The sequence below is a fragment of the Anolis carolinensis genome, chromosome 3 (genome assembly GCF_035594765.1).
Source record: "Anolis carolinensis isolate JA03-04 chromosome 3, rAnoCar3.1.pri, whole genome shotgun sequence".
Lineage (NCBI taxonomy): Eukaryota > Metazoa > Chordata > Lepidosauria > Squamata > Dactyloidae > Anolis > Anolis carolinensis.
The window spans coordinates 28234528-28257504 of NC_085843.1; the positions used below are offsets into that span (position 1 = coordinate 28234528).

Below are 22977 nucleotides of genomic sequence, written 5' to 3' on the forward strand. Positions count from 1 at the left end.
TTTCCACTGAGAGCTGAGGTCCAAAACATCTAGAGAACCAAAGACTGATAATTTCTGCAGTGAAATGAGCTTCAAGGTAAAGATTTCATATTTCTAGTTCCCACCCCTACATTCCACTGGAGTGGGAATACATTGCAAGTATTTTGATTTGCAAATGTGTACTTAGCAGTTTCTCATCACACAATTATTAAAATGTGTATCTTTTCCTATCAGGAACCAGTAACTCTGTATATTATACTTTTTTTTTTGGAGAGTATTTTTAAAGGATTATTTTTCCTTGATAGAGACTGGCTCATTTTAACTATTTATTCAAAGCTATTTTCCAGCAATGATATTGTGTGCTTCCTATTTCTGCATGACAAGCTGCACCTGCAAAAACCAAGAAGAAGAGTACGGAGACTGTTCACCAAATTTCTGGAAACAGGGCAGGGCCTTCTTGCTTCATCAATACTTGTGATTATTTGGTACACATTTTGAATTTGTCCATGTGAACACATGTTCCAGATTCAAGACTATGAACAAAAAAGAGAGAGAATGGGAATTAATTTTGCAATCTTTTTGACTGAAGGCAACTCATTCATACTGGGAATGAAAGAAGACTTTTCATGGGAAATTGAACCTGTCCTATTCAAAGAGCATAACACTTGGCTTAAATGAGGGCAGGATTTCAAAGAATGAGCAATATATGTTTTTAGTCTGGAGTTCTGAGAAATAAATATAAACCAGGCTCAATTACTGAAAGCTTTATGCCAAGGCATATGGATCGAGCATTCTCCTTTGCTCCATTATTTCAGAATGCAATTCATATTAAAATACAATTTAGAAATCTTTGGCAGGTAAGTAAAAGCACAGATGGCTGTCGCTTATATAGAATACATTCTTAAAATCTGTAGAGGGGTTGAGACAGACCCGTTTAAGGAAATGCAAACATAAGGTTGTTTGAACATCCAGGGCATACAGCTTCAGAAATACTTTCCCACTTGAATTGCTTTTAAATGCAAATACAGTATGTAGCAAGTTCAAACACTGGGGAAATGGCAGACTTCACTGCATGGATGACAGAAGACTCTTCAGGCAAATTGAGGAAAGTACTTCTAAATCAAGCAGGCCTGGAGATAAGCACCAATCTCCTTTATTTTCTTTTGCTCAAGAATGACTAGTTTAGGGAAATGCCATTGCAGTGATAGGGAAGTCATGTTGGTTTCAGTTTTCTTCCCAGTAACAATGCTGTATGCTATATTTCAGAGGAAGTAGGTAGCCAAACCAGGGCCCCTGGTGGCTCAGTGTGTTAAAGCGCTGAGCTGCTGAACTTGCGGACCAAAAGGTCCGAGGTTCAAATCCCGGGAGCGGAATGAGCGCCCGCTGTTAGCCCCAGCTCCTGCCAACCTAGCTGTTCGAAAACATGCCAATGTGAGTAGATCAATAGGTACCACTCCAGCGGGAAGGTAAGGGCGCTCCATGCAGTCATGCCGGCCACATGACCTTGGGGATGTCTATGGACAACGCCAGCTCTTCGGCTTAGAAATGGAGATGAGCACCAACCCCCAGATTCAGTCACGATTGGATTTAACATAAAGGGCAGGGGTCCTCAAACTTTTGAAGCAGAGGGCCGGTCCACAATTCTTCAGACTGTTGAGGGGCTGAATTATCATTTGAAAAAAAAAATTCCTATGCACACTGCACATGTCTTATTTTTGTAGTGCAAAACAGCAACAACAACAATGAAAGAACAATACAATATTTTAAAACAAAAACAATTTTAACCAACATAAACCTATCAGGATTTCAATGGAAAGTGTGGGCCTGCTTCTGGAAAATGAGATAGTCAAGTTAATTAGGATTGTTGTTGTGTGCCTTCAAGTCATTTCAGACTTTGGCTGAGCCTAAGTCTAAAATTATTTATTTATTTACTGCATTTAGTTACTACATTTATATCCCACCCTTCTCACCCCGAAGGGGACTCAGAGCAGCTGTATGTACATACAATATATTATATTATTAGCATAGCACAATATTAGCATTATATATTACTATATTGAACTATACCACTATACTATAATATTATATGTAATATATAAAATATAATTAATATTATTATATGGTATTATTATTAGTATTATATTGTATAACATAATATTATTATCAATATTATATGTACAGTAGAGTCTCACTTATCCAACATTCTGGATTATCCAACAAATTTTGTAGTCAATGTTTTCAATACATTGTGATATTCTGGTGCTAAATTCATAAATACAGTACTTACTACGTAGCATTACTGCATATTGAACTACTTTTCTGTCAAATTTGTTGTATAACACAATGTTTTGGTGCTTAATTTGCAAAATTATAACCTATTTTGATGTTTAATAGGCTTTTCTTAATCTCTCCTTATTATCCAACATATTCACTTATCCAACGTTCTGCTGGCCCGTTTATGTTGGATAAGTGAGACTCTACTGTATATACAATATATTATATTATTAAAACTGATATAAAAATATTATATTATAAAACTGAGGGCGGGGGGCAGATAAATGACCTTGGAGGGCCGCATCCGGCCCCTGGGCCTTAGTTTGGGGACCTCTGATCAAGGGAAACCTTTACCTTTTTAAGTGGCCAAACCACCTCTGAAGGTCCTTCCACACAGTCAAATAACCCAGAATATCAAGGCAGATAATCCACAATATCTGTTTTAAACTGGAATATCTGAGTCCACACTGCCATATAATCCAGTTCAATGTGGATTTTATACAGCTGTGAGGAAGGGGCCTGAGAAAACCCTACAAAATTCATGGCCATCTAAGCAGACAGGTGACTTGAAGGCACATGCATATACATAATATACACACAATGAATATCTGCAAGAGTGGGACAGAAGGGACAGAACTCTCTGCTTCACTGCCATCATGTCTTCCTTCTCTTCCTTCTCCCAAGACTGCCGAGTCTTGCATTAGGACATCTCCTCTTGTGAACTGAGGACTCTTAAGCACATACGTTTCCAAATGGTCATGGAAATCGTGTATTACAGTACTTCAGCTATGGAAAGTGTCTCTCTAATTTCAACAAAATCTAGGCCTGCTACATATATAGAAGCCGTTAGCCCCAGCTTCTGCCAACCTAGCAGTTCGAAAACATGCAAATGTGAGTAGATCAATAGGTACTGTTCCAGCAGGAAGGTAACGGCACTCCATGCAGTCATGCCAGCCACATGACCTTGGAGATGTCTGCAGACAACGCCGGCTCTTCGTCTTAGAAATGGAAATGAGCACCAACACCCAGAGTTGGACACAACTACACTTAATGTCAGGAGAAAACCTTTACCTTTACATATATACAAAGGCAAAACCAGAAGTCTGAAATGCCACATATTTTAGCTTAAAAGCCTTACTGCTGGTAACTAACCTTTAGGAGAGGCATTTTTATAAAGCATTGTCACACATGAAGGACATGATAATCTGTCTAGACCAGGCATGGGCAAACTTTGGTCCTCCAGGTGTTTTGGACTTCAATTCACACAATTCCTAACAGCCGGTTGTGGAAGGCTTTCATGGGCAGAATCACTGGGCTGCTGTGAATTTTCTGGGCTGTTTCCTGGAACATGGCCATACAGCCTGGAAAACTTACAGCAACCCAGCTGGTAGGCTGTTAGGAATTGTGTGAGTTGAAATCCAAAACACCTGGAGGGTCCAAGTTTGTTCATGCCTGGTCTAGAAGCTAGATTTGACCATAGGATTTAGAAGTAAACTACCTCTACTTCAGTCAGTTAGCACCTAGGACGTCTTGGCAACTCAGTCCATGATTAGAACAGTCTCAATACCTTATCACATGTTCCTCATTTAGAGAAGTAGAATATGTTCTTCGGAAGGGGTAGGTGATATGGAGCCCTCCAGATGATTTGGAATATGGCCTCCACCCATTACATTGGCTCTCTTGATGAAACTGGCACCTAAATCAGTTGGAGGCCTCCAAGTTGCATTACCCTGTCTTTAGGCAAAGCAGAGGGCCTGAGGGGTCCTAAAACTCAACAGGATGTTTATGGGGCAAGTAGGCTTATTAACAAAAGATCCTCACCATAAATGTACAGCAGAGTAACTTATTAGCAGCAGTGTGACCCAGCACTAGTAGCCAAAAGTGATAAAAAGAACCAAAGAAAAACACACAAACCAATCTCTTCCTTAGGAGGCTTTTCTTTGCAGCAAATAGTTGCACTATTTACAAAAACAAGGTTTCCATAAAAGAAATAAAATTCTTTATACTTCCTTCTTTGTTTCCACACTGGGCTTCTTTCTCATGCAGATAAACAGCCTCGCTCTCACAGAGCCTCCTCTCACACCGAACTTACACAGCAGCTTCACACAGTAGCTTTACAGACAGCATCCTTCACACTGGAGCTTCACACACAAGGCCTTCAACCTGGGGCCTCTCACACTGAAGCTTCTCACACCAGGCCTTCTCACACTGAGGCCTCTCTCACAAAGGCTTCTCACACTGAGGCCTTCTTCACACTGACCTTTATCATATTGAGGCCGCTCTCAAACAAAGGCTTCTCTTACGCTGTGGTCTACCTCATGCTGAGGGCTACTAAACTACGGGAACACCTGCTTATATTGAACTACAGCTTTTGCTGAGTCATTGCATCCACTTAACTCTTCGGTGCTTGACTCACATTTTTGCAATTAAAAACACCTAGTTAATTTTTAAAATATTTCTGACAGTGTTGCCATACTTTGAAGGCATCAAGAGCCCAATAATGAGACACACAGACAACAATGTGGAAACATTATATCAAGAGGAACTGTTTTAAATGTAACACACTGAAGGAAATTAGCAAATTGGGCTCTCTATGCTTTCGGGTTTCCTATCAAAGCACCTGCTATGCTTCTGCCATTCCACTTTCCATGCCCTCGTGTTCTACTCATAAAAGGATCCAATATTATTCAGTCCAGCAGTGGGTGAAATCCAGTGGTGCTTCTCTGCCTCCATCTTACAATCGTGATTATCCACAAAATCTACACAGAGGCACTGAGACACTCCTCAGAGATAGTCTGGAAAGGAAGGCCACCTGAGGAGATCAACTTTTGAGTTCATTATCTGGAAAGCATGGAGAACACAAGAAATATTAAAAACTCTATAGATTGGCAAATATTAATTTTTGATCAACCTGTACTGTAAAGCTTATAATGAGACTTGTTGATGAAATGTTGAGCAGACTTAGTAAAAGCAATTTAGCACTGCAAACTGAAATTTTACTTACATTCTAAAAAAATATCCTCTAAAAATAACATCAACAAAGATAAATAGATTTTGGGAGACCAGAGTGCTTACTAGCTTGTGTATTGCCTGGAGAAAAAATATAATTACCGGTAGTTGGTAGGAGAAAATGCGGTAAGACTCACGCTGAGTATTTCATTAGAGTCACACTCTTCCTAATTGGGGAATAAGTCTTTTGCTACCCAACCACATGAGAAAATTACGTTTACAATGCATCTGGAAAATTAACATGGCAAGCTAATCACTTAAAATGGTCTCTAAAAAAACAGGATTTCTGACATACCATTTCCACTGTACAGTGTCCATTTCTCTATGGCACTTTAACAAGTTAATAAAATGGCATTTCCCCCCTCTAAGCATAGCAATAATTTATCGCAGACCAAATTTACAAGGTGGCAATTCGTAATGAAAAATATGTGTCTTGTTACAAAAAGGAAGTAAGAGATTATATTAAATACTCAAACATGCTGAAACGCAAGCATATTTCTAAATATGTGCCAATGAAGCGCTTGCTTAAGGGATAAGATACAACTAAAATGATGTTTTCATGCACCAAGGGAATAATTGTTTAGGTGTCCAGAAGATAAAACAAGGCAAATATTACATAATTGTTATTTATTGTTAATCCACAGAAATGAGAGTTAAATGCGTTTTACTGAAAATGAAAAAAAAAAAGAAAATTGAGTTTTCGAAGTATTACAAATGCGTGATGGTAGGACAATAGAAAGTGTGCTGGAACTGGGCACAGCTTTGATTTTAAGCTAACCATGAAGTCAGAAGAACTTGATCAAGTTTCTTGTTCTCAGTCTCCATTCCAATGGGAATTATAAAAAAAACACTAGAGAAAGCTGGACGTGTGAGGTCGGTTGGCAAGATACAGAGGGTCTTGTGGAGGAAGGCCATCCAATCCTTGCAACTGTCCCATGTTCCCACCTCACTCTTGTTTCATCCATTCCCTCTTTTTGCCCACTCACCCCATTGTTTCAATATCTCCCTCCAATCTCATCAGAATCAACAGCTGGATGAAGGGTCTGTCTAGTACCACTCAAATGGCCTCTAACCAACTTGCTTAGGGGCCAGGCTGTGGTGCAGGCTGGTGAGCAGCCTGCTGCAATAAATCACTCTGACCATGAGGTCATGAGTTTGAGGCCAGCCCGTGGCGGGGTGAACACCCGTCAATTAAAAAATAAAAAATAGCCCCTGCTCGTTGCTAACCTAGCAACCAGAAAGATAGTTGCATCTATCAAGTAGGAAATAAGGTACCACTTATAAAGTGGGGAGGCAAATTTAACTAATTGGAATGAGGAAGTGCCGTCACAGTGGATGGTGAAGCAGCTGCTCCCCCCTGTGGTCAAAATCGAACATCCCCTCAGGAGAAGGTTAAATTGCCTCTGCGTCTGTCTCGGTTCTATGTGTATTGAATGTTTGCCCTATATGTTTATAATGTGATCCGCCCCGAGTCCCCTTCGGGGTGAGAAGGGCGGAATGTAAATACTGTAAATAAATAAATAATAAGACATATGTTGGTGGGCAGCAGCAGAGCAAAAGAGCAGTCAGGCAGAGATGCATAGACTCAGAAGTCAGCTAAGTCCCACCATTGTGATCTCATGAACTCCTTTGGGACATATGCCAAGCCATAAAATCAATATTTATCTCTGTATCTTTCTTTCAGTTCAAGCTTAGCAAGTCTATTCATTGTATTATCAAATTTCTTAACTACAGTAGAGTCTCACTTATCCAACATAAACAGGCCAGCAGAATGTTGGATAAGCGAATATGTTGGATAATAAGGAGGGATTAAGGAAAAGCCTATTAAACATCAAATTGGGTTATGCTTTTACAAATTAAGTACCAAAACGTCATGCTATACCACAAATTTGACAGAAAAAGTAGTTCAATACACAGTAATGCTATGTAGAAATTATTTACAACTTGGCACCAAAATATCATGATATATTGAAAACATTGACTACAAAAAAGCGTTGGATAATCCAGAATGTTGGATAAGCGAGACTCTACTGTACTTTTGAAGCAACACTGTATAGCAGGTAGAATTATGACAGAACAGAGCCTGAAGCTGAGTTTAAAGCAAGGAAGTATTGTCAAAGGCTTTCATGGCTGGAATCACGGGGTTGCTGTGAGTTTTCTGGGCTGTATGGCTATGTTCCAGAGGCATTCTCGCCTGATGTTTCGCCCACATCTATGGCAGGCATTGTCAGAAATTGTGAGGTCTGTTGGAAACTAGGCAACTGAGCTTTATATATCTGTGGAAAGTCCAGGGAGGGAGAAAGAACTCTTGTCTATTTGAGGCAAGTGTGAAAGATCCAGCGTAGACAACCTGGGTCAGGTCAACTTAATTATGGTTCAAGGTGAGCAATGTAAGATAACTCCTATCAAAAAAGGAACTACCTCCTTCTCTGAGCAAAGTAGCAAAAGGTATGAGCTTAGTCTGTTCCAGGAGAACCTAAAAGATGCATCAATCCCTCTGACTCTCTCTGTCATGTCGTGCTTCTGGCACTAGCCTCCTCATGTGGCATCGGTGCTTTCCCCTCTTCGTGGAATGATCTTTGACTTATCCATAGGTCATACCAAAATCTTTTTCTGCTGAGCAAATTGGGTGTTTGGACCATAATAAAGACTGATGATGATATCAAAATCCATACTTCTGGCTCCAAAACTTGCCCTGACTTATACATGAGAATACACAGTAATCCATCAAAACTAACATGAATCCAATCACTGGATTACTGAATCCTCATCACCATCCACTTCCTTACTGCCAGAAAAGACAAATGTTTACATCACCCACAAAAGGAAAACTGCTTCACAGTGAAATATGTCACCAATATTTTTATGCTTGTTGTCAAGAGGCAGAATTAAAATCGAGTCCAGAATCATAATTCACATAACATCGAAACTCATTGGCTAAGTTTCGAGTATGTTTTGGAATAAACTTGCACATCTTCACACCAAGAAACTTTGCAGCATGTTCTTCCATGACTGAACCTGAGGAAGAAAAAACAAACAAATATACCTTATTTAATTTTTTTAAAGACTTGTCTTGGAACAGTCCAATTTAGCTAGCATTGTTTCCAACAGTGGCCAGTCAAATACTTGACTGAAAGCCAGAAACAGAAGAAGAAGACAAAAGATCATCTCTGCTGCCTATACCAACAACTGGAATCCCGAGATCCACTGACTCAGACTGTCCATTGTTTTAGAAAATACATTCATCTGTACCCACAATTTGGGTGAATTAGGCATTTCTTCATTGTTTTCTATCAACAACCCCTTTGGAGAGGAAACACGCATAAAATAAGAACAAAGAAATTACATTTTCTGATGCCTGGATTGTCTTTTTCCCATTTCTGGACAATTCCTATTATTCTCAGTAGGAAATATGACACAGGATGCATCTAGAATGGAGTCCACTTTAATGGCTTAAAGTCTGGAAATCCTGGGAGTTGTGGTTTTACAAGGTCCTTAACCTTCTCTGATGGTGCCTCACCAAACTACAACTCCCATGATCCCACAGCATTGAGCCATGACAGTTCAAAGTGGGCTCAAACTGCGTTAATTCTGCAGTGCAGATGCACCTACACTTCTCTGAAAATATGGAGTAATATGAGATTGGAAAGAACCATTTATATATCATATGATACATACAGTAGAGTCTCACTTATCCAACACTCGCTTATCCAACGTTCTGGATTATCCAACACATTTTTGTAGTCAATGTTTTCAATATATCGTGATATTTTGGTGCTAAATTCATAAATACAGTAATTACTACATAGCATTACTGCGTATTGAACTACTTTTTCTGCCAAATTTGTTGTCTAACATGATGTTTTGGTGCTTCGTTTGTAAAATCATAACCTAATTTGATGTTTAATAGGCTTTCCCTTAATGCCTCCTTATTATCCAACATATTCGCTTATCCAACATTCTGCCAGCCCGTTTATGTTGGATAAGTGAGACTCTACTGTACATACATACATACATGTTGATGCTTTTATGTCAAGCCGCTTTGAGTGCCCTTTGTGGGAGATAAAGCGAGGTATAAATAAATATAATATTAATAATAATATTTACAAGTGGGTGCCAAAAGCTAAGGCTCTCAAAGCAAGACAGATTTGTAAGAGAGCTCACCGTATAAGCCTCACTTTCAATAATTTAGCTGAATTAAATAAAATAAAAACAAAAACTGCCATCAGGATACAAAGCCAACAGAAGTAGACAATACCACTGTATTGTACTGACTGGCATACACATGACTGTCCACCTATTGAGTAAGAGCTGGCTGTGTGTGTTCAGTGCCATTGAGTTCATTGCCTAAAGGCCAAGGTGGATGACACAAGAGAAGCTACTGGTAGAAAAGATCTTATGGGGTGCAAGAATGACTTCCCAATCCTAAAATGAAAGCTCCTCTGCAGTTGAAACAAGCAAGGATCAAGGACTGAGTACAATTATCCCTTAGAAAAGGCCTTTTTCTGGATTGATGAACAGGTATCCTCTCATACCTTTGAGCGGGTGAGGTGGGTAAGAGCCCGGTGGTGGTGGTGGTGGTGGTGGTGAGGAGATTCAATCATTAGAAGAAAACATCAAGATTTATGACAGGCATGTAGGCTTCCTTCTCAGCTCAAAGGCTGCACGCAGTAGATGTACTTCATTTTCTTTCCCATCAATGTCAATTCTTTATTTAAACATGTCTCCATAAGAAATTCACTTGAAACTACTTTACAAGCCCCTCCTTTTCATTTAAATTTTTTCTCATTTGTACATTACTCCCTTGAACGCACTTAATACCACTTCTCTTTGCCACTTTTGAGTTGACATTTCTCTATAGACTTTCCCCAATTAATAAACTGAGTTACAGGGAAAATGCTGCTGCCACACGGGAGCCCTCAAGTGGTCACTTTCTACACACCATCTGTAGGAAAAGGGCACCCCCAATATAATTACTTTTATGTATACTGTTCATATACATAAAAATAGAAACCTATTTCAGATGAAAAACAAATCCATAGTATTGTCGAAGGCTTTCATGGCTGGGATCACAGGGTTGTTGTGTGTTTTCTGGGCAGTATGGCCATGCTCCATAAGTATTCTCTCCTGACGTTTCGCCCACATCTATGGCAGGCATCCTCAGAGGTTGTGAGTTATATGGAGAAACTAAGCAAGGAAGGTTTATATATCTGTGGAAGATCCTGGGTGGGGGAAAGAACTCTGTCTGTTGGAGGCCAGTTTAAATGTTGTAATTAATCACCTTGATTAGCATTAAATGGCCTACTACTACTACTACTACTACTACTACTACTATTATTGTCCATTTCAACTGTGAAATTACCTTTCCCATTTCGGAACATTCTGCACTTTGCCCGGGATATATGAATTAGTCTCCTGTTTTTAACATTGTATGCTGCATGTTGATTTTAATGATTGTTTTTTTACTGATGCTGATGTTTTTATTGGGATAATTGTGTTATCGCTCTGTTATTGTTATTTGATTGTTGTATCGGGCAAGGCCCCATGTAAGCCGCCCCGAGTCCCTTCGGGGAGATGGGGCGGGGTATAAAAATAAATTTGTTGTTGTTGTTGTTGTTATTATTATTATTATTATTATTATTATTATTATTACAAACAAATATTTGTAATTATCTGGAGGATAGAGCATAGTGATCTGAACAATGGAGTATGATTCTGGAGAACAGGGTTCAAATATGGGTTGCTGTGAGTTTTATGGGCTGTATGGCCATGTTCCAGAAGCATTTTTCCTGACGTTTCACCTGCATCTATGGCAGGCATCCTCAGAGATTGTGAAGTACCCAGTGATCCCAGCCATGAAAGCCTTTGGCAGCACATGGCTCAAATACTTGCTCAGCCATGAAAACTCACTGCATGTCCCTAGGCAAGTCTCGCATTCCTAACCATAGAAAACCCTGCCTTAAAATCACCATAATTCAGAAACAACTTGAAGGCACATAACATCAAATTAGAAATTTGATGGAAATGATGGTGCTGATGAATTACAAGCTCATTTTCCCTTCTCACCACATTACCACAAGCAATGGAACAACAGTGCTGAAATAAAGGAATATTATACCTGTACAAAGTAGAACCTTCCCCTTTGTTAGGTATTTTATGGTTTCTGCAGTTTTTCTGAGACATTCTTCAGACAAGTAGGGTGGGTCTGCAAGGACAATGTCAAAACTATGTTCTTTGAGGCTGGCTGGAAGATTCAAAGGATCGTTGTAATCATAGAAAATATACTCAGCTCCGTAAACAGAAAATCTTTGGTCGTATTCCAATATACACGTTGAAAAATCATTGTTATTCTGTTCTTTCAGTTTTTGATAAATGCTGGGCGCACTAACACATGCTATCCTGAAAAAGATAACAAAAACAATTAATTACATAAAAGAGTTTCAGTGATTACTAAAATTGCTCTTTGAACTGCATCTCCCAGCATTCCTCACCCAGTATGTGCACTGTTTGTAAAAAAAAACCTTGTCCAAGTTTCAAGTGTATCCTAACTAATTTTACAATATTCCATTTTAAAAATAGACAAAAAAGAAGAACACTCAAGTAACTAGCAGACTACATCTCCCATGTAAATAAAATGAAAGCAACATGACCATGTTCTTGCTGTTATAAGTAAGGCTGAAACAAGGTATATGTTTCTGAACTTAATTTTTTCGGTTGATGACCACTGTCTTTCCAAATTAAATCTTTAGCGCCTATACTCGACATATTTAAACATTAATATCTTTTTTTTTTGCTCTTTGAAAGTTCAATCCTACAATTTTGAGGAGGAAAACCTACATTTTGATATAACAAAAGCTGTCAATCATACTCATAAATATGCATTTTGAAACTATGGTCGCAAGAATTAATATCCTCAAGGGAATTCCTATTGGGAAAACCAGGAATCTCCACAGGCTATTGAAAATGTGACTCTTTTGGAGATTAATTGGCATTTGCACTATTTGGAATAATCATAATCTTTTCGAAAGGCATGACCTTGTTAGAGATCATAACCTTTTGGTAAAATATGTTCTTCCTGAGAAGAGTTAAAAACTTGCTTGAGTCAATCTTCTCCTTAGTGGTAAATATCCACTAGTATTCATGGAAGGCAACTTAGGCTTCTCAGCTGTTAGACTGATATACCTGGTTGTGGTTATCTCTTTGAACTGTTAGGAACAAAGATATAACAATGCACAAAATATATAGCAGATCTTCAAAAGTGTTATTTTCAGTTGCCCAAAAGTATATCTAAAGTAAAGTTAAAGGTTTCCCCTGACATTTCTAGTCATGTCCGACTCTGGGGGTTGGTGCTCATCTCCATTTCTAAGCCAAAGAGCCGGCGTTGTCCGTAGATGCCTCCAAGATCAAGGAAAAAAACTGTATACCAATATATACATGCAATATAATAAGCAATCACAATTATATATATCATACATTGCTAGGCTTGTAGAAGGTTCCTATTTCCAACTATTCCAAGTAAATCTTAAACTATATTTTTCATTTCCCATGTTCTCAGTTCAAATAAGTGAGGAAGAAAAAAAACAAATGTTTTTAGAATCTTTTCTCAGGAGGCCTTTGGATGTAGGCTGAAATTCTTCTGGCACTTTTCAGCCTGACCTCATCTGTAAAATGGATGTGCTGGTTACGGTTCAACAGGTATTTTATTGTGAGGATGAAGCACAAGGTGCAACCTTTTCTATATTATATACAATGCTGAAATGATAAAGGCCAGGAATGTTTTAGTCCTTTTTTTGTGTCAGGAGCGACTTGAGAAACTGCAAGTCGCTTCTGGTTTGAGAGAATTGCCTGCCTGCAAGGACGTTGCCCAGGGGACGCCTGGATGTTTTACCATTCTGTGGGAGGCTTCTCTCATGTCCCTGCATGGGAAGCTGGAGCTGACAGATGGGAGCTCACCCCATTCCTCGGATTTGAAGCACTGACCTTTTGCTCAGCAGTTCTGCCAACACATTTATCATTACATTTATCATATTCACCCACAAAGCTGGTATAAATAATGCGATATAACTTGTAGCCCTACCTGCCACCTTTTCCAGCTGCTCTTATAGCCTCTTTCGCCAAATGATCTGCAGTTTCAGTATCATACCAAAACTGGCTCAGTTGCTGCAGGTAATAATTCACAAATGTTAACAGCGGCATACTTTCTGTATAGTAACACGTAGAAAACATCTGTTTACAGACTGAAAACATAAAAGCAAGAAAATCCAGAAAGCTGAGATAGGTAGAATCAATACAAACTACATACTACCTTTGAAAATAAAGAGATGAGGAGCAGGAGACGTGAACAATATTTGCATTCCAAATTCACGTTTGGTAATCAATATTGAAAATTGGCAGCTTGTTGTGACGTTGTGAAATCTTTTGGAAACTAGATAAGTGGGCTTTATATATCTGTGGAATAATGTCCAGGGTGGGGGAAAAAACTCTTGCTAACATCCACCCTGTTAATCTGCGTTTGCCATTTCCCCTCCAAAATTTTTATTCTAATTTTAGAGATTTTTAATGAGATTTTAAGGACTTAATGGAGCTCTTGGTGGCGCAGCAGATTAAACTGCTGAGCTGCTGAACTTGCTGACTGAAAGGTCACCAGTTCAAATCTGAGGAGTGGGATGAGCTCCCGCTGTTAGCCTCAGCTTCTGCCAACCTAGCAGTCCGAAAACATGCAAATGTGAGCAGATCAATAGGTACCACTCTGGTGTGAGGTAACAGCGCTCCATGCAGTCATGTTGGCCACATGACCTTGGAGGCATCTACAGACAATGTTGGCTCTTGGGCTTAGAAATGGAGATGAGCACCAACCCCCCGAGTTGGACATGACTAGACTTAATGTCAGGGGAAAACCTTTACCTTTACCTAAAGACTTAATATGTTTGTATTTATGTGAATTGTGTTATGTTTTGTGCATTTAAGTTGCTTTACAATTTATTTTTGATTTGTTTATATATTAAGGCCTTTGACAAGGTCCCCCATGACCTTCTGGCAAACAAGCTAGTCAAATGTGGGCTAGGTAAAACTATGGTTAGGTAGATCTGTAATTGGTTAAGCGAACAAACCAATGTGTCTTCTTCATTCTGGAAAGAAATGATGGGTGGAGTGCTGCAGGGTTCTGTCCTGGGCCCGGTTCTGTTCAACATCTTTATTAACGACTTAGATGAAGAGTTAGAAGGTATGATCATCCAGTTTGCGGACGACACCAATACTCCAGAAGACAGGAGCAGAATTCAAAACGATCTTAACAGATTAGAGAGATGGGCCGAAACTAACAAAATGGAGTTCAACAGGGACAAATGCAAGATACTCCACTTAGGAAGAAAAAATGAAATGCAAAGATACAGAATGGGAGACGATGCCTGGCTCGACAGCAGTACGTGTGAAAAAGATCTTGGAGTCCTCATGGACAACAAGTAAAACATGAGCCTACAATGTGATGCGGCGGCGAAAAAAGCCAATGGGATTTTGGCTTGCATCAATAGGAGTATAGTGTCTACATCCAGAGAAGTCATGCTCCCCCTCTATTCTGCCTTGGTCAGACCACACCTGGAATACTGTGTCCAATTCTGGGCACCGCAGTTGAAGGGAGATGTTGGCAAGCTGGAAAGCGTCCAGAGGAGGGTGACTAAAATGATTAAGGGTCTGGAAAACAAGCCCTATGAGGAGCGGCTTAAAGAGCTGGGCATGTTTAGCCTGCAGAAGAGCAAGCAGAGGGGAGACATAATGAGAGCCATGTATAAATATGTGAGGGGAAGTCATAGGGAGGAGGGTGTAGGCTTGTTTTCTGCTGCCCTGGAGACTAGGACGTGGAACAATGGCTTCAAACTACATGAAAGGAGATTCCACCTGAACATCAGGAAGAATTTCCTCACTGTGAGAGCTGTTTGTCAGTGGAACTCTCTCTCTCTCTCCCCCCCCCCCCAGGGTGTGGTGGAGGCTCCTTTGGAGGCTTTTAAGCAGAGGTTGGATGGCCATCTGTCAGCGGTGTTTTGAATGTGATTTTCCTGCTTCTTGGCAGGGGGTTGGACTGGATGGCCTGTGAGGTCTCTTCCAACTCTATAATTCTATGATTACTGTCGGCAATGAATGTTTGTTACTGTGCATTTTGTTGTAAGCTGCCCTGAGTCCTTTCAGAGAGCTAGGGCGGACTAAAGTTTCATTCATAGGCTGTTTGAGGCAAGAGTGAATGTTGCAACTGGCCAGTTCAATTAGAACTGAATAGCCTTGCAGTTTCAAAGCCTGGCTGCTTCCTGCCAGCTTGAACCTCCCAACAAAGGATTCCTCCAGGCAGGAAGCGGCCAGGCTTTGAAGCTGCAAGGCTATTCAATGCTAATCAAAGTGATTAATTGCAACATTCACACCTACCTCCAATGCTTAGGTTTATTTATTTACAGTATTTATATTCCGCCCTTCTCACCCCGAAGGAGACTCAGGGTGGATCACATTATACACACATAGGGCAAACATTCAATGCCCATAAACACATCAAAAAGAGACCGAGACAGACAGACGCAGAGGCAATTTAACCTTCTCCTGAGGGGATGTTCGATTCTGGCCACAGGGGGGAGCAGCTGCTTCATCATCCACTCTGATGGCACTTCCTCATTCCAGGTCGTAAATTAGTTAAACTTACCTCCCCACTTTTATAAGTGGTACCTTATTTCCTACTTGATAGATGCAACTATCTTTCGGGTTGCTAGGTCAGCAACGAGCAGGGGCTATTTTTAATTTTTAATTGACGGGTGCTCACCCCGCCACGGGCTGGCCTCGAACTCATGAGTGATTTATTGCAGCTGCTCAACAGCCTGCGCCACAGCCCGGCTGTGAGGTTGGAAGTCCTGGGCATTCCAGATACAGTAGAGTCTCACTTATCCAACGTTCTGGATTATCCAACACATTTTTGTAGTCAATGTTTTCAATACATTGTGATATTTTGGTGCTAAACTCGTAAATACAGTAATTACTACATAGCATTACTACGTATTGAACTACTTTTTCTGTCAAATTTGTTGTATAACATGATGTTTTGGTGCTTAATTTGTAAAATCATAACCTAATTTGATATTTAATAGTCTTTTCCTTAATCCCTCCTTATTATCCAACATATTCGCTTATCCAACATTCTGCCAGCCCGTTTATGTTGGATAAGTGAGACTCTACTGTATATAAATATCACTTGCCTAGTTTCCAACAGACCTCACAACCTTTGGGTATGCCTGCCACAAGTGTGGGTGAAACGTCAGGAGAGAATGCTTCTGGAACACGGCCCTACAGCCCTGAAAACTCACAGCAACCCAAAGACATTTTACTTTACCCTTGTAGTCTTAACTGCCTTGCTGGGGACCACTCTCCTCACTATTTCCATCCCTGCACTTGCTATTTGTGCATGTGGCTGGCTAATACTATTCCAGTGGCCTGCAGTGCTTCTTACCCAGTTCTCTTCTATCGAGCCAAGAGTGCAGTTGTTGGCTCCTTCTGTTGCCTCGAGGTCTTCTCTCTGCTGCTGTTCCAGATAGAACTCCTGCAGAGCAGCTAAGGCTTCAGAGGAAAGCTGGGGGGCATCGTCGTCGCTGTCGCTCATTTTTGTAGGCACCTAGCAAGGGAAAACAGAATTTTCAGGGCACATGGACTGACTAGAAAACTGAAACAGCTTGAGATGAGAGGAGTCACTGTCTGACTCCCAGCAATATCCAACAGAGAAGACAGAGTCCCCCTCTCTCCCTCCTCCTCCTCTCTCTCTTCCACTCACCCACGCCTTTCCCCCCTTTCCTCTTCCTTCCTGCCTTTTTCCTTCTTCCTTTCCCTCCCTCCCTAAGCCTGGCTCAGGCTCCGCCTTTCCCCACCAAAGAGCATGACATGCTCCCTCCAGTGGCTCCTGCTGGCATCCACAAGCTAACAGTATTAAAAAAAAAAAAGACAACCTAAAATCAGGACAGTACTTAAAGAACAACACTCTGTAAACAGGGGAATTCCAGACAGGAAACAAGCAGGGCCAGCTAACACCTCCCAACAAAGGATTCCCCCAGGCCTTGAAGCTGAGAGGCTTTTCAATGCTAATCAAGGTGATTCATTGCCACATTTACCTTTGCCTCCAACAGACAAGAGTTCTTTCTCCCACCCTGGGCCTTCCACAGCTATATAAACCTCACTTGCCCAGTTTCCAACCGATCTCACCAGCTCTGAGGATGGCCATGTTCCAGAAGCATCATCTCCTGACGTTTCGCCACAGCAGGCATCCTCAGATGTAGGAGGTCTGTTGGAAAGTGGGGTTTATGTATCCGTGGATAGTCCAGATTGGGAGAAAGAACTCTTTTGTCTGTTGGAGGCAACTGTGAATGTTGCAATTGATCGCCTTGATTAGCATTTAATGGCTTTGCAGATTCAAAGCCTGGCTGCTTCCTGCCTGAGGGAATCCTTTGTTGAGAGGTTTTAGTTGGCCCTGATGTTTTCATGTCTGGAACCACAGTGATTCCAGCCATAAAAGCCTTCAACAGCATATTTATTGTTATTATTATTATTATTGATGATGATGATGATGATAGTTATTATTATTACCTGTTTCTCCATATGGCTTTATCTAGCCAAAGCCTTTAGCTTAAGTGAACTTGCCAATGCATGCAGCTCAGATGTTGTGAAAGGTGAGTCCTTGGAGGCGCTTTTTAAAATTAAAGATTTCTCACTTCTGGTGTTTGATTGGTACATGAAAATCGGCTGGAATTTATCATCCCGTTACTCATTATGTCCTTCTTGTATTGATTAGTTTTACAAAGGGAGGTCACAGGCTGTATTTCTACTTCATGATTTTAAGAAGTCCTGGATTAAAAGAACAATTATTGCTAATGCTCCATTTCTTAAAGGTACTTTTAAAAATAGATACTTCTCCATTTCAGCTTGCAAGTTTGAAAAAAGTATTCCCAACATTTTCTCCACCTCTTCCTCTCCACTGCACCAATCACATAAGACACATAAAATGTTGGAATTAACAACCTTATTTTCTCGTAATCTGTTTATCTATGATTCTGCTGCTTACTGTTTCCCGCAAGTCTGAAGTTGGAAAATCCCAACAATACAGGTGTTCAAAGTATTTCACAAATATTATTCCCACATAATCCTCCCAAAGGGTTGCATGCCTCTGCCATATGTGAATGCTAACACTTGATTGATTGCATTGTTAGATTGCTTTTCAAACAATACTTCGCCTGCCTCCTAAAAGAGGTTTCCAAGCCCTCCCTCCTGTCCTTCAGAAAAATGGTAAAGACCTGGCTGTGGGACCAAGCCTTTGGGGCAGTGAAATAATGGCAGCAATAGGAAATTTCATCATGTGGACCGAATACAGTGTGGCTGTCTTGCGATGGTTTTAAATAATGCTTTTAATGTGAAGATAACTGATCTTAGTGTTTATGTATATTTATGGTTTATTTTATGCTCCAGCATTGAATGTTTGCCGTATATATGTTGTGCTCCGCCCTGAGTCCCCTTTGGGGTGAGAAGGCTGGAATATACATGTTTTATATAAATAAGTAAATAAATAAATATGTCCAATACAAAGATGATAACTGGATTGTTTCCAGTTCATGCTCTCAATGTGTGAACTACACAAAGGTTATGCTTATTTTTAGGACTCCCGTTGTCATGTCCTTCCACATTGATCTTGCCGACTAGTTCATCTTTAAATCTCCAGATTCCTGGAATGTCATTCTGGTTTTGACTGAAAAAAACAAGGGAATGAGGCCTGATGCTCACAGCAAAAATTACATAGTCCAACAATGGTTTGCCTTGGTCAGACCACGCCTGGAATACCGTGTCCAATTCTGGGCACCACAATTGAAGGGATATGTTGACAAGCTGGAATATGTCCAGAGGAGGGCGACTAAAATGATCAGGGGTTTGGAGAACAAGCCCTATGAGGAGCAGCTTAAAGAGCTGGGCATGTTTAGTCTACAGGAGAGAAGGCTGAAAGGAGACATGATGAGAGCCATGTATAAATATGTGAGGGGAAGTCATAGGGAGGAGGTAGCATGCTTGCTTTCTGCTGCCCTGGAGACTAGCATGTGGAACAATGGCTTCAAACTCCAGGAAAGGAGATTCCACCTGAACATTAGGTAGAACTTCCTCACTGTGAGAGCTGTTTGGCACTGGAACTCTCTCTCTGCCCCAGAGTGTGGTGGAGGCTCTCAGAGGCTGAATGGCCATCTGTCGGGGGTACTTTGAATGTGATTTTCCTGCTTCTTGGCAGGGGGTTGGACTGGATGGCCCATGAGGTCTCTTCCAACTCTATGATTCTATGAACAATTCTGGGTGTCATGGTTTTTAGGCCTGTTCTTGGGGTTATGTGTGGTGCTGATTCAGAAAATTACATTGGATAGACCACATCAGAACTAGTTTCTTAGCAATGGTGATCATAGCTTTCTATGGGCAAGCAGATAGCAACTGGTAGATGATATGAGAAAGCTGATGTCATTTTTCGAATGAGCAGGTCAAATACACTCAGAAACAAGTTTAACATCTGAGGCACCAAAATGTGTTTGTCAGTATTTTAGGTCAGACATAACATTGTTTTCTTTATTTATAGACCTATGAGATTGCTCTATAGGTAACATAGTGTGCCAAACAAGGTTCTCTCTCAAGAGCTATTTGGCTACAAATTTTATCAGAATATATATACAAGGATGATGAATTTTGAAAAGAAAGCAAGCTCTGTTTTCTTGAGAATCATGCTTCAGAACCCATCCAGCGGACTTAGATGAGGGTTTGAAAATAAATGCTAAAAGTAAAAGTAACGCCTTCTAAATGTACACTAGGAGCCAATTGTTCTCCATTGATCAAACCAGCTCATTCCCAATCCATCTAAAATGCAGCTCTGAGGATTACCTAGGAAGGAATCTCACTGCAGTATTGCAGCACACCAAAATACCAGGGAGTTACCTTGGACTGTGCTCTGACCTACAAGATGCACTGCCTGATTATCAAGCAATAAGTGGGTGCTAAAAATAATATCATACGAAAGCTGACTGGCACAACCTGGAGATGACAACCAGATAGAGTGGAGACATCTGCCCTTGCGCTTTGCTACTCTGCTGCTGAATACACATGCCCAGTGTGGAATACATCTCACCACGTTAAAACAGTGGATGTGGCTCTCAATGAGACATGCCACATTATCACAGGATGTCTACGCCCTACCCCATTGGAGAAATTACACTGTTTAGCCAGCATTGCACCACCTGATATCTGCTGGGAAGTAGCAGCCAGTAATAAAAGGATCAATGAATTGACATCTTTCGCCCATCCTCTGTTTGGATAGCACCAGCATGCCAATATCTTAAATCAAGAAAAGCTTCCTAAGGTCTAGAGATACTTGCAGGAACACCTCAGAAAGCAAGAGTTCAAAAGTGGCAGGCTAAAACCCGGAACTTCAATCAGTGGCTGATACCAGATGAGAAACTCCCTCCAGGCACACAGAAAACTGGGTGACTTGGAAGGCACTGAACAGACTGTGCTCTGGTATCACGAGATGTAGTCAATCTTAAGAAATGGGGCTACAGAGTGGACTCCATAACATGTGAGTGTGGAGAAGAGCAAACCAGACCATTTACTACAATGCAGTCTGAGCCCTGCTACATGCACAATAGAGGACCTTCTCACAGTGACACCTGAGGCACTCAAAGTGGCCAGCTTCTTGTCAAAGGAAATCTAGTATAGTTTTTAACCTTTTAAGTTTTTAACCTTTTAAGTGTTTTTAAAATACATTATAACTGTATTCCCAATTCGCTTCTGACATGATAGATAAATTCTGGATTCCAAAGTGATTGAACTGGATTCTGGGTTATTTATAATTAAGGCAACTAAATGAGAAACATTATATGGAAGTTTGTCAGGGCTAATTTAAATATGTATCCTTGGCGTATGACTAAGGGCGCATCTACATTGTGAAATACAGTTAAACTTTTTAAATAACATGGCTCAATGCTATTTAATAATGGAAGTTGTCATTTGGAAAGGCACCCCCACTTTGACAGAGAAGGCTAAAATGTAAAATGATAAGTCCTATGATTCCATAGATTTGAGCCAGGGCAAAGTGGTATCAAATTGCATTAATTCTACTGGACCCAAGCCATTGTTTAGTCTTAAATCTTGGCTATTTTCTACATGAGTCTGTAAGGATTAAAGAACAAATCTGCAAGCTCTTTCTACCAAATAGTACATCTTGTACAGAGCAATATCCTAATTTCTCTGCGAATTACAGTGTGACCTGGGCAACTATGAATGTGTGCTGCATAGACCTTTCAGGAGCCTTCTTGCTTACCCCATTATCTGGAGTATGGTAACAGCAAACAGTAGGTAACACTATGAGTAAAAGACAAAAACAAAGTAATAACTCTGCCTCGTGCAAATACACTGAACAATAGAATTTCTAGTTTACCTACTCTCCCTAAGGGGACTATTTTTAATTATATACACATTTCTTTACAATCGGAAATGCTCTACTGAGATAAACACTTTCCTCCCTTCTCCCATTCCACTTTTTAATTACAAGTTTTCACTGAACTCCATTTGGGATTTAGCAGCAATAATGTAAAATCCTTCCACAGATCATACAGCCAGCCCTTCTTATTTGCAGGATTAATTTTTGCAGATTTGATTGAAATGTTTTTTCTAGGTCGTCCAGTGTAATTGAGCCAGAGGACTTAAGATTCCTAGAGATGCGTTCTCTCAAGTAAACAAAATAGTGTTTTTTTCCCCTCACTTTTCTTCACTTTCAATGGGTTCTGCCCCCTAACCCTAGAGAATGTGGAGGGCTGACTGTATGTGCCCTTTATGTGCTTTTAAAATAGATGTAGCAATCACATAGTGTACGGCTTTTTTTCAATGATCATACCACTTCACCCAATTGTTAAGATTTGTAATGCCAGGATTCTGGAAACAACCTTTCTAACTGTAACTGATGGATGCTGTTCTTCAGTGTCACATAGTTGCTTGCTAGTTGCATAATTGGCATGATGCACACCTGTACCAAACTCTCCAAACATTAGTGGCCTAAGACACTGCTGCATATATGTGTGTGTTTGCCATTCATGCAAAACATATCCTAATCATTCAAAGGGAAAGACAGGTTACTCTCCCACGAAGTTGTTTTTAATTCTGCCAAGCCATATATATACTTTTCTTGCAAATTTGTGGGATTAAAAAGCAACTGCCTCTCCTCACACCTTGTAGAATTTGGTCAGTTATCAGAAGAAGCAGAAAGAAAAATATAAACACTAAGTCCATCCAAACGAATATAACTAGAAATAAAGCAAAAATGCCACTAAATAGCAAGTTTGTTCAGCAAAAATTACCCCCCAAAAATCAGTAGAAATCTTACACATAACGGTGATTCTTTCAGTCCTTGTTCTTATGTTTTACACTGAAAGAATTCAATATAGAAATTAGCATCACTAGGTAGAAATAATATCATACAACATCTGACTGGCACAACCTGGGGATCACAACCAGACACAGTGAAGACATCTGCCCTTGCGCTTTGCTACTCTGCTGCTGAATATGCATGCCCAGTATGGAATACATCTCACCACATTAAAACAGTGGATTTGGCTCTTATTGAGACATGCTGCATTATCACAGGGTGTCTACACCCTACACCGATGAAGAAATTATACTGTTTAG

At 40.3% G+C, this 22977-nt stretch overlaps 1 protein-coding gene across 2 annotated transcripts; it reads right to left on the bottom strand.

Moving 5' to 3' along the window:
• Positions 1-292: 292 nt before the first annotated feature.
• On the bottom strand, positions 293-17196 carry eef1akmt1 (EEF1A lysine methyltransferase 1). Of its 2 annotated transcripts, none has more exons than XM_062974632.1 (5): positions 17060-17196; positions 16742-16903; positions 13340-13422; positions 11381-11661; positions 293-512 (listed from the first exon to the last, which is right to left on the bottom strand). In XM_062974632.1, exons 2-5 carry the CDS (start codon positions 16889-16891, stop codon positions 445-447), a joined length of 582 nt encoding a protein of 193 aa, XP_062830702.1. In that variant the 5' UTR covers positions 16892-16903; positions 17060-17196; the 3' UTR covers positions 293-444. The 2 variants fall into 2 exon arrangements, with proteins under 2 accessions (XP_062830702.1, XP_003219297.1); XM_003219249.4 differs by lacking the exon at positions 293-512 and adding an exon at positions 5873-8280 and having other exon boundaries at positions 17060-17195.
• Positions 17197-22977: the final 5781 nt, after the last annotated feature.